General features: G+C 39.1%; 1 protein-coding gene across 1 annotated transcript in view; it reads left to right on the top strand.

The window, feature by feature from the left end:
• TXNDC16 (thioredoxin domain containing 16) overlaps positions 1-14,802 on the top strand; it is a gene marked incomplete at both ends in the record, with an annotated part of 93,055 nt that overhangs the window by 17,330 nt on the left and 60,923 nt on the right. The window contains 2 exons of the mRNA XM_079699307.1: positions 7,162-7,283; positions 12,679-12,769. Of these exons, the coding sequence (XP_079555433.1) occupies positions 7,162-7,283; positions 12,679-12,769 (213 nt within the window). The remainder of the gene's footprint in view (positions 1-7,161; positions 7,284-12,678; positions 12,770-14,802) is intronic.

The following is a 14,802-nucleotide window of genomic DNA, read 5'->3' as shown; positions in this document are numbered from 1 at the left end:
CCTGTGCTATGTGGCTGCTTCCCACTAGCTATCTATTTTACATTTGGTAGTATATATAAGTCCATGCCACTCTCTGACTTCATCACAGCTTACCCTTCCCCCTCCCCATGTCCTCAAGTCCATTCTCTATGTCTGCGTCTCTATTCCTCTCCTGCCCCTAGGTTCTTCAGAACCTTTTTTTTTTTTAGATTCCATATATATGTGTTAGCGTATGGTATTTGTTTTTCTCTTTCTGACTTACTTCACTTTGTATGACAGACTCTAGGTCCATCCACCTCACTACAAATAACTCAATTTTGTTTCTTTTTATGGTTGTAATATTCCATTGTATATATGTGCCACATCTTATTTATCCATTCATCTGTCGATGGACACTTAGGTTGCTTCCATGGCCTGGCTATTGTAAATAGAGCTGCAATGAACATTGTGGTACATGACTCTTTTTGAATTATGGTTTTCTCAGGGGATATGCCCAGTAGTGGGATTGCTGGGTCGTATGGTAGTTCTATTTTTAATTTTTTAAGGAATCTCCATACTGTTCTCCATAGTGGCTGTATCAATTTACATTCCCACCAACAGTGCAAGAGGGTTCCCTTTTCTCCACAACGTCACCAGCAATTATTGTTTGTAGATTTTTTGATGATAGCCATTCTGACTGGTGTGAGGTGATACCTCATTGTAGTTGTGATTTGCATTTCTCTAATGATTGGTGATGATGAGCATTCTTTCATGTGTTTGTTGGCAATCTGTATATCTTCTTTGCAGAAATGTCTATTTAGGTCTTCTGCCCATTTTTGGATTGGGTTGTTTGTTTTTTTGCTATTGAGCTGCATGAGCTGTTTATAAATTTTGGAGATTAATCCTTTGTCAGTTGCTTCATTTGCAAATATTTTCTCCCATTCTGAGGGTTGTCTTTTCGTCTTATTTATGGTTTCCTTTGCTGTGCAAAAGCTTTTAAGTTTCATTAGGTCCCACTTGTTTATTTTTGTTTTTATTTCCATTTCTCTAGGAGGTGGGTCAAAAAGGATTTTGCTGTGATTTATGTCATAGAGTGTTCTGCCTATGTTTTCCTCTAAGAGTTTTATAGCATCTGGCCTTATATTTAGGTCTTTAATCCATTTTGAGTTTATTTTTGTGTATGGTGTTAGGGAGTGTTCTAATTTCATTCTTTTACATGTAGCTGTCCAGTTTTCCCAGCACCACTTATTGAAGAGGCTGTCTTTTCTCCATTGTATATTCTTGCCTCCTTTATCAAAAATAAGGTGACCATATGTGCGTGGGTTTATCTCTGGGCTTTCTATCTTGTTCCATTGATCTGTCTTTCTGATTTTGTGCCAGTACCATGTTGTCTTGATTACTGTAGCTTTGTAGTATAGTCTGAAGTCTGGGAACCTGATTCCTCCAGCTCTGTTTTTCTTTCTCAGGATTGCTTTGGCTATTCGCGGTCTTTTGTGTTTCCATACAAATTGTGAAATTTTTTGTTGTAGTTCTGTGAAAAATGCCATTGGTAGTTTGATAGGGATTGCATTGAATCTGTAGATTGCTTTGGGTAGTATAGTCATTTTCACAATATTGATTCTTCCAATCCAAGAACATGGTATATCTCTCCATCTGTTTGTATCATCTTTAATTTCTTTCATCAGTGTCTTATAGTTTTCTGCATACAGGTCTTTTGTCTCCTTAGGTAGGTTTATTCCTAGGTATTTTATTCTTTTTGTTGCAATGGTAAATGGGAGTGTTTCCTTAATTTCTCTTTCAGATTTTTCATCATTAGTATATAGGAATGCCAGAGATTTCTGTGCATTAATTTTGTATCCTGCTACTTTACCAAATTCATTGATTAGCTCTAGTAGCTCCCGTATACCTTATTTATGTATTTATTTATTTATGTATGTATTTATTTATGTATTTATCTATTTATGTATGTATTTATGTATTTATTTATGTATGTATTTATATATTTATGTATTTTTGTATTTATTTATTTATTTATGTGTTTATTTATTTATGTATTTATGTATTTATTTTGCTGTACGCGGGCTTCTCACTGTTGTGGTCTCTCCTGTTGCGGAGCACAGGCTCCGTACACGCAGGCTCAGCGGCCATGGCTCACAGGCCCAGCTGCTCCATGGCATGTGGGATCTTCCCGGACCGGGGCACAAACCCATGTCCCCCGCATCGGCAGGTGGACTCTCAACCACTGCGCCACCAGGGAAGCCCCTCCCGTATACTTTAAATCATCTCTAGATTACTTATAATACCTAATACAATGTAAATGCTATGTAAATAGTTGTCAGTATATGACAAATTCAAGTTTTGTTTTTTAGACTTTTCTGGAATTATTTTTTCCAAATATTTTCCACCTGCAGTTGGCTGAACCTGCAAATGTGGAATCCATGGATACTGAGGGTCAACTGTAATTAATTTAGGTAAAAGTAATTTGTCTGTCTCTCTCCTTCATCTCTCCCTCTTTCCCCTCCTCCCTCTTTGTTTTTTTTTTTTTTTCCCTAGGAATTTTGGTAAGGCAAAATAGAAGGTAACTTTTTGTTTTTATTGGGTTTTTTAGAATTTGAATAATGGCAGAAATATGATATAAAAGTGGTCTTTTTTTTTCTGAAAAAAGGCTGAGCAACCTGCTGCTCTAAAAGCAGGGTCAGGTAGACTCCTGATTTCCTTTTTTTTTCTGACACCCATTCAGTTCTTGGCCATATATCTTATCTACCTAATGATTGTGTTGGGAGGGTCTCAGGAAGAGTATGCCAAGGAAAAGGAAGGCCTTACTGAGGCAGGAAGAGCTCCCAGGTCAGAGCAGCCTCAGGCTGTTTTACCCCATCTTTAGAGCAAGTAAATCACAAGACAGACTTTTCCTTTAACCCATTTCTCCACTTTGGAACTGGAGTGAAGGAGCACAGGCTCATGGAATGGATCCTAGAGATCCCTAGATGTCCCCATATTCTGGAAATTAACATTAAAAATATATTAAAATTATGAAGCCATTGGGAACAATCATGGAGATCATGAGATTATGAATGTCATTAGTTTTGGTATTATTACCTCTTGGATAATGCCTCTTTAATGAGCTTTGGGACATTAGGCAAGGTAACCTCTTTAAGGCCCATGACCATATCTGTAAAATGGAGTTAATGATAGTACTGATCTCACATGGTTGCCATGAAAATTAAGCAAGACTGAGTGTACTGTTGGGTGTTCTTAGTATAACATGTACGGGAAACCTAGAGAATGGACACACTGTGAATACGAAAGGTTTCTAAAACTCAACTAATAGTCCCTCTCCTGGTGCTCCGGTTTGACTTTCCAACTGCTTTACTATCAATCTCCCAAATTGGAGAGACAGCCCCTTTAACCTCCTGGCTCGCACAGGTTGCCAATTTGGCAGAGGATGAAAGGGAAGAGGGAGAACCAATGAGAGAGTAGCTGTTAGGCATTTGGACGGGCACATGCCACTCTAATTTCCCGGCAGGAAGAAGAATTAACCAAAGTCTCAGCCACCCGCCAGGAACCAGTATAGGCCCTGAACCAAAAGTTTGGACTTGCGGTCAGCTCACAAAAAACGAGTTGAAAAATGGAGCTCAGGGGCACAGCAATTCACAAACTGGCAGAGTAATAAAGGACAACTATCGTCCAAAAATCTGTTGAGGGAAGGCAACGAGGCGGACTTGAAAGCGAGGCAGAATAGCAGGAAATAGATTTCAAGAGGTACGTTGGAGTCGCCTGTAAAGCACAGGAAGAGGGGCACAACTTCGACAATGATGCACTTGGCCAAAAAGGGCGTATGCGTTTTCTCCTGAATATATTCAGGAGAAAACGCATACGCCCTTTTTGGCCAAGCAAGCAAGCAGGCAATGCAAATCTGCACTACAAAGAAGTATCACTTCCCACCGGTCAAAAGGGACATCCGCCAAATGTGTAAAAACCAGAAAGGCAAGACAGGCCTTATAAGCCCCAGAATCTGGGTCTGACTGGCTTAAGCAGAAAAGGATTTAGAGCAGATGTAGGAAATCTCAGGCTCACTAGAAGGGTTGGAGAACTGGACTCAGGTTTATTTGGCTCTGAATTATTTGGCTCATAATCATGGCACGGAGCTAGTCTCCGGGGGACTGCTGCATTACTTCTGGGCATTGGATGCCACAACTTGCATTGCTAGCACTACAGCTGTCATTAGCACTATTGTCATTCCTGCCTTCAAAGCTGACTGTTGCTGCTGCTGCTACTTCTGGAAATAATTCTGCACTGTTCCTGATTCTTTGCATCACTAGCTCCCAGTCTGGGATGTCAGATAAGTGATTCTGGGTCATATAGCCTAGCAGCAGGGAGCCTGGAAAAGCAATTTACAGTATTAGTAGCTTGTATGTGGGGACTTGGGCTCTGCCCATCATGAAGACTTAGAAAACTGGGAATTCCCAAAGCAGAAGAGTCAGGCAATCTCAAAACTGATAAACTGCTACTACTTATATAGTACTTAGTACTATGCCTGACATGTGGGAAGTGTCCCCCCAAACATTGGCTTTTATCAATTTATATTTGCCGGTCCTTATTGAGAAAAAAGGTTAGGGATATTTCTACTCCTAGGTTAGATTTTTGAAGCAAATGGATTAGAGCTGCTAGAGAAGTAAAGGTAAATGATTGGATGTCATTCCCAAGCCGAGAATTTACATGGCAGTCCAATTACTTCACTAGATGGTGTCTCCCAGCAGTTTTGAAGTAACTCAAGGGTAATTCTGGTCTTGCTAGCCAAAACGTATAAGTAGCCAGTAGCCCAGATCGCCACTGAGACTCTCTGGCTATTCATTAACTGCCTCCCTTTTTACCTGGTTTACCATGTATGAGTGGTCAGTAATAACATAGTTTAGAAAGTTACGGGCAAAGTGTCAGAAGACCTGGATTAGAATCTCAGCTCTATCAGTGACTACTGGTATGACCTGGAGCAGGTTACTTAATCCCTGAGGTTCTTTCCTCTGTGTGTGTGTGTGTAATAAAGAATTTCCCAAGAATATCGTTGAGGATTTAAATGAAAACATGTGAAAATATCTAGCAAATAGTGAGTACTGCCCAGTAAATATTTCTTTTAAAAACAAAACAAGAGCCCTGGGAGGTATAGAAATTCAAGTTTTACATTTCTTTTAAAAAGTTGAAATCTGTAATATATAGGTAAATATTTAAGCAGTGTAATTTGGGGCAGCCATTTCAGGGTGCTCCCAAAGTGACAATATTTTTATAATAATACTAAAATGTTTGCCTTTTTCACTTTCATTCTTTTATGAGTGCATTCTTTTATGAGGCTACATTTTGTGCTGTGTGTGTGATGTCACAACAGAGTGAATGAAGAAGCAGATAAGAGAATCCACCTGTCTTCTGTTTAGTCCAATATTAAAGAGACTTGCAAAAATGTAAAACAAGGCCACTCTTTTCATTAGATTTTTCTTTCCTTTTGGAAATTTAGTTATTTTTAATTAAAAAAAGTGTTATGTTAATATGCAATGGTGTTTATTTTTATTTTTTAAGAGATTAATAAATATTTTTAATTGCTCTTTTAATTTCTATTTTGGCAACTATTGATAAATGTAACCTACATAAACAAAAGCCCTTTGAAGAGCTCAATAATTTTTAAGGGTATAAAAGGATCCTGAGACCAAAAAGTTTGAGAATTGCTATATTAGTGGAAAGTGCTGTGTTTTCCGTAAGAGGAAACTATGATTGACTAATTTATTGGAGTGAACTTTTGCTTACTTAAGTATGAGGAGTTGGAACAACTTTCAAAAATTCGTAAAGTTTAGCTTAACAAAAATACGCACACAAATGCGCACACACACACACACACAGATATGCATGTGGAGATTAAGTGAAATTAGTTCTTAGTGATAGAGAATTTATATAGAAGTAGAAAATTTTTAAATGAAATTCTTTTGGATGAAGAAATATCAGTTATTCTGATCTATACATTAAAAATGATTTGGGGGACTTCCCTGATGGTACAGTGGTTAAGACTCCATGCTCCCAGTGCAGGGGACCCGAGTTTGATCCCTGGTCAGGGAACTAGATCTCACACGCCACAGTGAAGATCCCGTGTGCTGCAACTAAGACCCGGCGCAGCCAAATAAATAAACATAAATAAATAGAGATTATATTAAAAAAAAAGATGATTTGGAAGAATTATGGTCAAGTGGAAAGATCACTAAATTAGGAGTGAGAAGACCTGTTTTATGTTCTGTTCCTGGCTCCTCAGTTCAGTATATGTGTTTTTGAGTAAATAAGCTCTTCAGTGTTTTGATTTGATCTTCTATTTCTTCAAAGGAAGAATGACAATAAATAATTCCTGCCCTATGTTTTCTGTCATTCATTCAACAAATACTTATTGAATACTTACAATGTAACAGGTTCTATTCTAAGTTATTATGGATATAGTGACAAAATATGTAAGGTCCCTGTCACAAGAAGGCAAGAGTTTAATGAGAGAGGCAGAGATAAACAAGTAAAAAAATATATGTGAATAATTATAAATTTGATCTTACAAAGGATTAAATACTGTGAAATTCAAAAGGAAAATGCTACAGACCTACTTACATAGAACCAACAAGGGAGGCTTCTCTTAAGTCAATGATGTTTAGGCTGAGACCAGGTATATGAGAAGGAGCAGAGGGAACAGCTTTCAACAAAGAGAATGGTGTGTGCAAATGCCCTGAGGTGTTGCCTAAAGTAGGGTAGACATGAGGAATGGTAGTACAAAATGATGTTGGAGAAGTAGGCAAGGCTTACCATTCAGGGCCTTATAGGCCATGGAAAGATGGTTTCAGTATAGATGTGTGAAGGGCTGAAATGTGTCCATGGCTGAGAGATTTGTAAGGGATTATTTGTACAGAATAGGATGCTAGTAAATACAGTTTAAATGTATTGAGATGGTTGTGATGGAGGATACGCACACTATTTCTCACAACTGTCCCTGGTTAATGTTCTCAGTGACAGACTAATGATTTAGAGGGTGATTTTAATTCAGACTTGAAATGCTTAGGTTCTTACTATTGAGAGTTTGTTCAAAAGATTAAATTTCTTTTTTGATTAGGTTCTTTAACCTACTCAAAATATGTATTAAATAACTAAGTACATGTCAGATTTTTCTACCAACTACATCTTTATTTATTGCAGTGCTCTTCTTTTTAATGAAGTAAAATATATTACCACTCTGGAAGACCTTCAGAACACAGAAAATGCTCTGAAAGGAAAAGCAAACATTGCATTCTCATATGTCAGAGCCATTGGAACACCAGGTATTTATCAACCTTTACATTAATCTTCGTCATGCCTCTATACATGTGTGTTTATATTGAAGGACTTAACATAGTGTATTTTGACCACAATCTTAATATTTTAAAATAAATTTAAAGCGTCTTTTGCTGTTATATTTTCTTTCTTCAAACAGGCAGCATAGTATAGTGCTTGAACGAGAACTCTGGAGCCAGACACCTAGGTTAGACTCCCTGTTCCACCAACTACTTACAGTATGACCTTGGACAACTTAGTTATTTAGCCTGTTTCCTGATCACTAAGGTGGTGAAAATTATTGTGCCTACCTCTTAGTGTTATTGTGAGGACCAAGTGAATTTGAATAACTAAAAAGTTTCCTGGTGCTCTGTGTCAGCTATTACTGTTTTTATTTCCTTACAGTCCTCGTGGTACCTGATATAGTAGTTTATAGTATTTGATAAATGTTGTTGCCTGTCTTGGCTTCCTTTTTTACCTTGGTATTCGCTGTTTATGACATTTTTCTTGATTTTAAAAAAATCTAATTTTGACAGCATCACCTTGCACATTCATAGGTAATTTTGTCATAAAGAAGTTTATAAATGTTTCATGAACAAATTATAGTTATGCTTTCAGGATTTTTACTTGTTAATGGTTATAACTTGAACATGTTAATACAAAATGTTGTTAAAGACATTTAAAAATTATATGTACTCTATGAAATAAAATCATTTATTGGAAATTTCAATTCTTATACACAAAAAGCTTGATGGCTACACAGTATGCCATTGAACTTAATGTACTCGTAAAATAATGCTCCAAAATCAGCCTGTTTATTGTTTACTTTTCAGGGCCCCTCAGCTTATTGTATTTTGTCCATGGTTTGTAATTGTAATTAATGAGAGGGATGAGCTATACAGGGAGCCAGAAATCCCTGATTTATATTTTAGCAGGGTCAGTCTGACTTCTGGGTTTGGAATAGACTAGAAGGAGCAATAGTAGAATAAGGGAGAAAATCAGGAAGTTACTGCAATCATGCAGGCAAGAGATGGTGGTAGGTGGCTTGGACCGGGGTGTTAGCAGTGGTGGTGGCAATACATTTGAATTCTAGCAGTAGTTTGGATGTAAGACTAACTGAGTTTTCTGACATATTGGTTGTAGAATAAGAGAGGAATAGCAGAGGCCAGGGTGGCTCTGGGATTTTGGCCTGAGCTACGTGAAAAGTGAAATTGCTGATAACTAAGGTGGGGAAGAGTGGAAATAGTTTGGAGAGGAAGCTCTAGAATCCACTTTTGAACATTATACTTGTGGAGTACCCATTAGACAGCCAAGTACAGATATAAACAAGGTAGTGGGATTTTACTAGTCTGCATTTGATAGTGGAGATACAGACTAGGGATATAAATTTGTGACATAAATTTGTGAGGCCAGAGGAGACCATGAAGGTAGTGAGGCTGGATGGAAAAGAGAAGAAGACTGAACTCATTAGATACTTCATCTTCCACAGGTCGGTAAAGGAGGCAGAAAGAATGGCCTGTGTGTAAGCAAAGTGATGATAGGATTTTAGTGATGAGATAGGAGCAATTGTATCAAAGGATACTGAAAGGTTAATTAGGATAAAAACTACCAGTTGACCATTATGCTTAGCAGTATGGAAGTTATCCATGCCCTTGATGCACACAATTTTTTTTTTTTTTTTTTTTTTTTTTTTTGTGGTACGTGGGCCTCTCACTGTTGTGGCCTCTCCCGTTGCAAAGCACAGGCTCTGGATGTGGAGGCTCAGCGGCCATGGCTCACGGGCCCAGCTGCTACGCGGCATGTGGGATCTTCCCGGACCGGGGCACGAACCCGTGTCCCCTGCATTGGCAGGCAGACTCTCAACCACTGTGCCACCAGGGAAGCCCGATGCACACAATTTTTGTAGAGTGGTAGGGGTAAATGCCTGACAGAGGTGTAAGAGAATAGGTAGAGAGCAACTGGAGACTGTGACTAAGACTCATCTGAGAAATTTTCCTTTTAAGAGAAGGAGAAATATGGGGCAGTGGCTGGACGAGTGTGAGGGGTCAAGTGAAGAATTTTTTTAAAAAATTTTCTTCTTTATTTTTGGCTGCATTGGATCTTTGTTGCTGCATGCGGGCTTTCTCTAGTTGCAGTGAACGGGGGCTACTCTTCCTTGCGGTGCATGGGTTTCTCATGGCGGTGGCTTCTCTTGTTGTGGAGCATGGGCTCTAGGTGCACAGGCTTCAGTAGTTGCAGCATGTGGGCTCAGTAGTTGCGGCACATGGGCTCTAGGGTGCGGGCTTCAATAGTTGTGGCTTGTTGGCTCAGGAGTTGTGGCTTGCAGGCTCTAGAGCACGGGCTCAGTAGTTGTGGTGCACGGGCTTAGTTGCTCCGCAGCATGTGGGACCTTCCTGGACCAGGGCTCAAACCTATGTCCCCTGCATTGGCAGGCAGAATCTTAACCACTGCACCACCAGGGAAGTCCTCAATTTTTTAAGAAGCATATTTGTATGTCGACAAGAAAGTTCTTGTAGCAAAAGGAAAATGCATCGTGGAGGAAAAAGAGGGCAGAATTACTGGAGCAACATATTTGAATAGACTAGAGGAGATGGAATCTAGTGAACAGGGGGAGGGGTGGTTCTTTACTGGGAGCACAGAAAATTCGCCTATGGTATTAGGAGGGAAGACAGAGAATATGGACATCAGTTTAGTTAAGGGGGCAGATAGATATGGTGCTGGGAGCTTTTTTGGGTTTTTCTTAATTGGTTCATTTTCTCAATGAAATAGAAATAAAGTGATCAGATAGTTTGAGGAAAGAAGAGATGAAATAGTTGTTTTAGAAGGCCTGAAAATAAAGAATGGTTGCTAGGCAGCAGTAATAGTTGATGCCAGTAATCTAAAGTGAAACTATTGACATGGTGATGCTAGCAGGTTCTTGTTTTCTTTCCTTTTTTTTTTTCCCCAGCCATATTCACTTTCATGGATGTAAGTACAGAATAGGCAGATTATTTGATTTAACTTGGACTGTGTTTTAGCTAGACAGGCGGGGGAGTGATTATAAAGACTGACCATGGAATTTAAGCTGGTTTAGGAGGGAAGAGAGGACCCAAGGTGGATAAAGGACAGTGAAAATGGTAGGACTGTAGGTTCGGGAAGGTTAAAGTTATGTACTAGACAGAGTGACCTGGAGATGGAAGGGTGTGTGTGTGTGTGTGTGTGTGTGTGTGTGTGTGTGTGTGTGTGTGTGTTGGGAGGAGTGCTGGACATTTTGGAGGGATTTGCAGTGATTGGTGATTACAAAGCTTGCAGTGGGACCATGGCAGTGAGTGAGTAAAGCAGGGCTGAAGAGAGATCACTGGAGTCTCCAGAGAAGACCAAGGACTGAAAGGCTAGGATTTTGCGAGGATCATCTATGGGGATAGTAAAATCACCAAGGTTATGATAGGAGTAGTATCGGAGAGTGTGACAGTGTGACAGAAGTGAAATTTTTCATGGAATGAGGGGGATTAACCCTGGCTCGGGTTGTAGATGACTCCAACAAGGCAGAGTGGTGAGTGGAATAATCTGAGGATATGTGATTCAAGTGGTAGAAGATTAGGTCGGGGAGGGGAAGATAACTATTTCCCAGAACTGAGGGATTTTGAGCTTCCAAATTGAAAGGGCCCACTGAATCCTAGCAGAGTGTTTAAATGTAGAGCCACACCAGAGCATTTCATATTGAATTTTCAGAATATTGGGGACAAACGCTATTCTAAAATCTTCAAGAAAGGAAACAATATTGCAGTTAAAGGGTCAAGAATCAGAAGGCGGGACTTCCCTGGTGGCACAGTGGTTAAGAACCCGCCTGCCAATGCAGGGGACATGGGTTCAAGCCCTGGTCCGGGAAGATCCCACATGCCGCGGAGGAACTAAGCCCGTGTGCCGCAACTACTGAGTCTGCGCTCTAGAGCCCGCGAGCCACAACTACAGAGCCCATGTGCCACAACTACTGAAACCCGCGTGCCTAGAGCCCATGCTCCGTGACAAGAGAAGCCACTGCAATGAGAAGCCTGCGCACCACAAGGAAGAGTAGCCCCTGCTTGCCGCAACTAGAGAAAGCCCGTGTGCAGCAATGAAGACCCAATGCAGCCAAAAATAAATAAATAAATAAATTTAAAAAAAAGAATCAGAATGGCTTTGGACTTCTCAGTTGCAGTCCTGGGAACTGAAGACAGTGGAGCTATGCTTTCAAAACTCTCAGGGGAAATGCTAGAATGCTACATGCCGACAATTATAGTTAGTTATGAAAGTAGAATAAAGACACTTTGAGAAGTGTAAGGTTGCAAAAAATGTGTATTCCATATATCCTCTCCCAGGAAAGAGCTAGAGAATGGGAGCAAGGGAACAAATTAGTCAAGAAGATGTGAGTAACAGGCCAAGGACCCAACGTAAGAGTGAGAATCAGAGCATCCCCAGGGTGACAATGAAGTGAGTCCCCAGGATGAAAGTTATGCAGCGGGTAGAGCAGCAGAGTCCACATTGGAGCAGATCAGAAGGCTCTGCAAAAATGTCTGCAACAAGAGGGAATTGATAATATATAACTGATGTATTTGAAGTATTCAGAGCGTTAGACAATTGTGGAAGAATTTAGGAATAAATTAGCAAGAAATCTAAACAAAAATTTAAAAAGATACCTATAACTGTAGTGAAAAAAATTTCAAAAGGAAATAGTATTTACTGAGTCCCAACAGTGTAAATCCTGACTATTGAGCTAATAAAAATTAGGACTATATTGAGCACGTTGAGGGGATAGAATTGTGTATATTTGTGGAGTGGGGTTTTGGAAAGGAGAGCTAATTTATCATCTTCCATAGTGGGAAGTCGATAGAAAATACTAACACTAAAAAAAAAAAAAAATCAGGAAATAAGAGTATAAGAAGGTCATTTAGAGACTTGGAGGTAAATACTGAAAGGAAGAGTAAAAGAGTTGAAAGTAGCTGTCCCTTGGGAGTTGGAAATGGTGGTTGAGGGTAGAGGAACTGTTCATTTTCTTAATACACCTTGTAGAATTGTCTCTTTATATATAAGAATAAGTTTGATTAAAAAAAAACTAAGCCAAAAATAGTGTACACATATTTGTATATAAAATATAACATATGCAAATTGTATGATGAACTCATATTCTCTTCCCTTCTACTGGGAAGAAACTATCACAGATTTGTCATATATTCTCAAGTATAGCTCATTTTCTATTCCCTCTTAGTTCTTCTCTTACCTTGACTAGAACAGACTTTTTATAACTTCTTTAACTGCCTGTGTTTTCCCAACTGGGATCCCTACAAAGGCTTTTTCTTTAAACATAATAGAGCATAAAAGTGTGTAGGAAAGTATTCTGAATAGAATAACTCCTCCTCTCTCCCAACTTCTTTCTCTCTTCTTCAGAGCACAGAGCAGTCATGGAAGCTGCTTTTGTGTACGGGACCACGTACCAATTTGTCTTAACCACAGAAATTGCCCTTTTGGAAAGTATTGGGTATGTATAAGAAACATAAGTTAACAATTTTAAGTTCACTTATTTCACATTACTTATTCAGCATTTCCATTATACTCCCACAATGTGGACTTATCTGAGGGGAATCGTAACCAGTTGTGAATATATAAATGACACCTGAAATCCTCTTCATTGCTATTATCTGCTGTACTAAAATGAACTTAAATATACAGAAGGGATGTTAAACTAAGGTGAACGAAGGCAGTATGGATAAGCCCCAAGATGTGATCCCTTGAGTGGCCACGTGTATTTTATGAATAGATCTGCCTCAGTGATCAGATAGGTGATAAAATAACAGCTTTCATAACTAAGCTCCAGAGATTCTTCCTGAGAGTTCCATAAGTTACTATACCAGAAAAATCTTAAAATATATTTGAGTACAGTTTTGAACAGAATGTTTTAAATGTTTAATTTTCTTGTCTAGTTTCTAGCTTACAATTTTAGGTAGAGACCTTCTTTGGACTGCTTTTGGCTGGGCAACCTAGGGTTAAAGTTTTTCTTCTGTTTAGAACATGGGGACACAAGGAATAACCAGTGCATTTGAAGACTTCTAAGTTTGGCTTCAAAATGCTCTTCAGGAAAATGAATCCAAAGCAGGGCAAAATGGTGATTGTGTGACCTTTTTAAACCATGCAAGAGTTTTTAATGAGCCCTCCTGCTCACCTCTCAGAGAATAGTGATTATTTGATATACCACACACAATTAATTACATCCCAGACATTTTACAACTTTAAACATGGAGGTTAGTACACAGAAAACTGATAAAGTGAAACATTTTTTTTTTTTTTTTTTTTTTTTTTTGCGGGGAGTGGATAGGCAGAGAGTGAAGTGCTTGCAAAGAAAAGTTATGTTTTTATTGCTCTGTATGACATTAACCAGCATTCCTTTTTCTATCTTCTTATTGAACTGCCATTCTGCTGGTTCCCTCAGTGAGTTAAATAAAACTTTGATGCATGTTTGCTATTTGTATAAGAATTAATGTTTTTAACAATTTGAGAATCATGCTGACAGTACCCTAAAACTTTACGGTAAGTAGTCACTGAGTCTTAAGATACTTACAGCGAGCAGTAGTGTAGCCAGCTACTTTGCTACTCCCAATGTAGACTACCAATTTCCCATCTTGGAATGGGGGAACCTTTAGATTTTCAGTCCCATTATGATTCTTTGCTAGTCCCACACTTTCTCTGAGGGTTGTTTATATTTTTTCTTGCATTACTAGCTTCTTTATTTTTCTGTTAATGAATAATTGCAAGTAATGGTGACATGCTTAAAACATAGAGTTTTGGTTATTTATTGGCAAGGTGTAAGTCCTCTCATTTGTTTTACAAGTACTGTTCAGCAAGACAGACTATATATTGATCTATGACTAAACATGGTAATGTTCTGGAAGGATTTATGCTTTCCCCCATTTTTTTTTTTTTTTTCCTGCGGTACACGGGCCTCTCACTGTTGTGGCCTCTCCCGTTGCGGAGCACAGGCTCCGGAGGCGCAGGCTCAGCAGCCATGTCTCACGGGCCAAGCCGCTCCGCAGCATGTGGGATCTTCCTGGACCGGGGCACGTACCCGTGTCCCCTGCATCGACAGGCGGACTCTCAACCACTGCGCCACCAGGGAAGCCCCTGCTTTCCCCCATTTTAAAAATGAGAATTTTAAAATGTACAGTTATTCTGTTTTTCATAAACTTTTGAGTACATGACATATTGGAGAAGTTTTCATTCTCATTTATTCATGGCTACAAAATGGTGAGGAGTCATATCTGGACCTGATGTGATAGGGAAGGACTGTGGATTCAGAATAATGTAGTCCTGGGACATCACTTCTGAGTGAAGTAGTTAGTGATGACTTCGAGTTGTCTCCTAATGGGGAAGAGGTGAATGTATCTCTTCTTTCATTTGTTCTTTTTATTTTTTTCTTTCCTTTGTTCATTCTTTCATTCGACAAATATTTATTGAATGCCTTCTATGTTCTAGGCACTATTCTAGTTGCTGGGGCTATAACATTGAATAATCTAGTAT

The sequence above is a fragment of the Hyperoodon ampullatus genome (genome assembly GCF_949752795.1).
Source record: "Hyperoodon ampullatus genome assembly, chromosome: 3".
NCBI lineage: Eukaryota > Metazoa > Chordata > Mammalia > Artiodactyla > Ziphiidae > Hyperoodon > Hyperoodon ampullatus.
The sequence above is the reverse complement of the archived record's forward strand: the minus strand, read 5'-3'. Positions and strand labels throughout refer to the sequence as shown.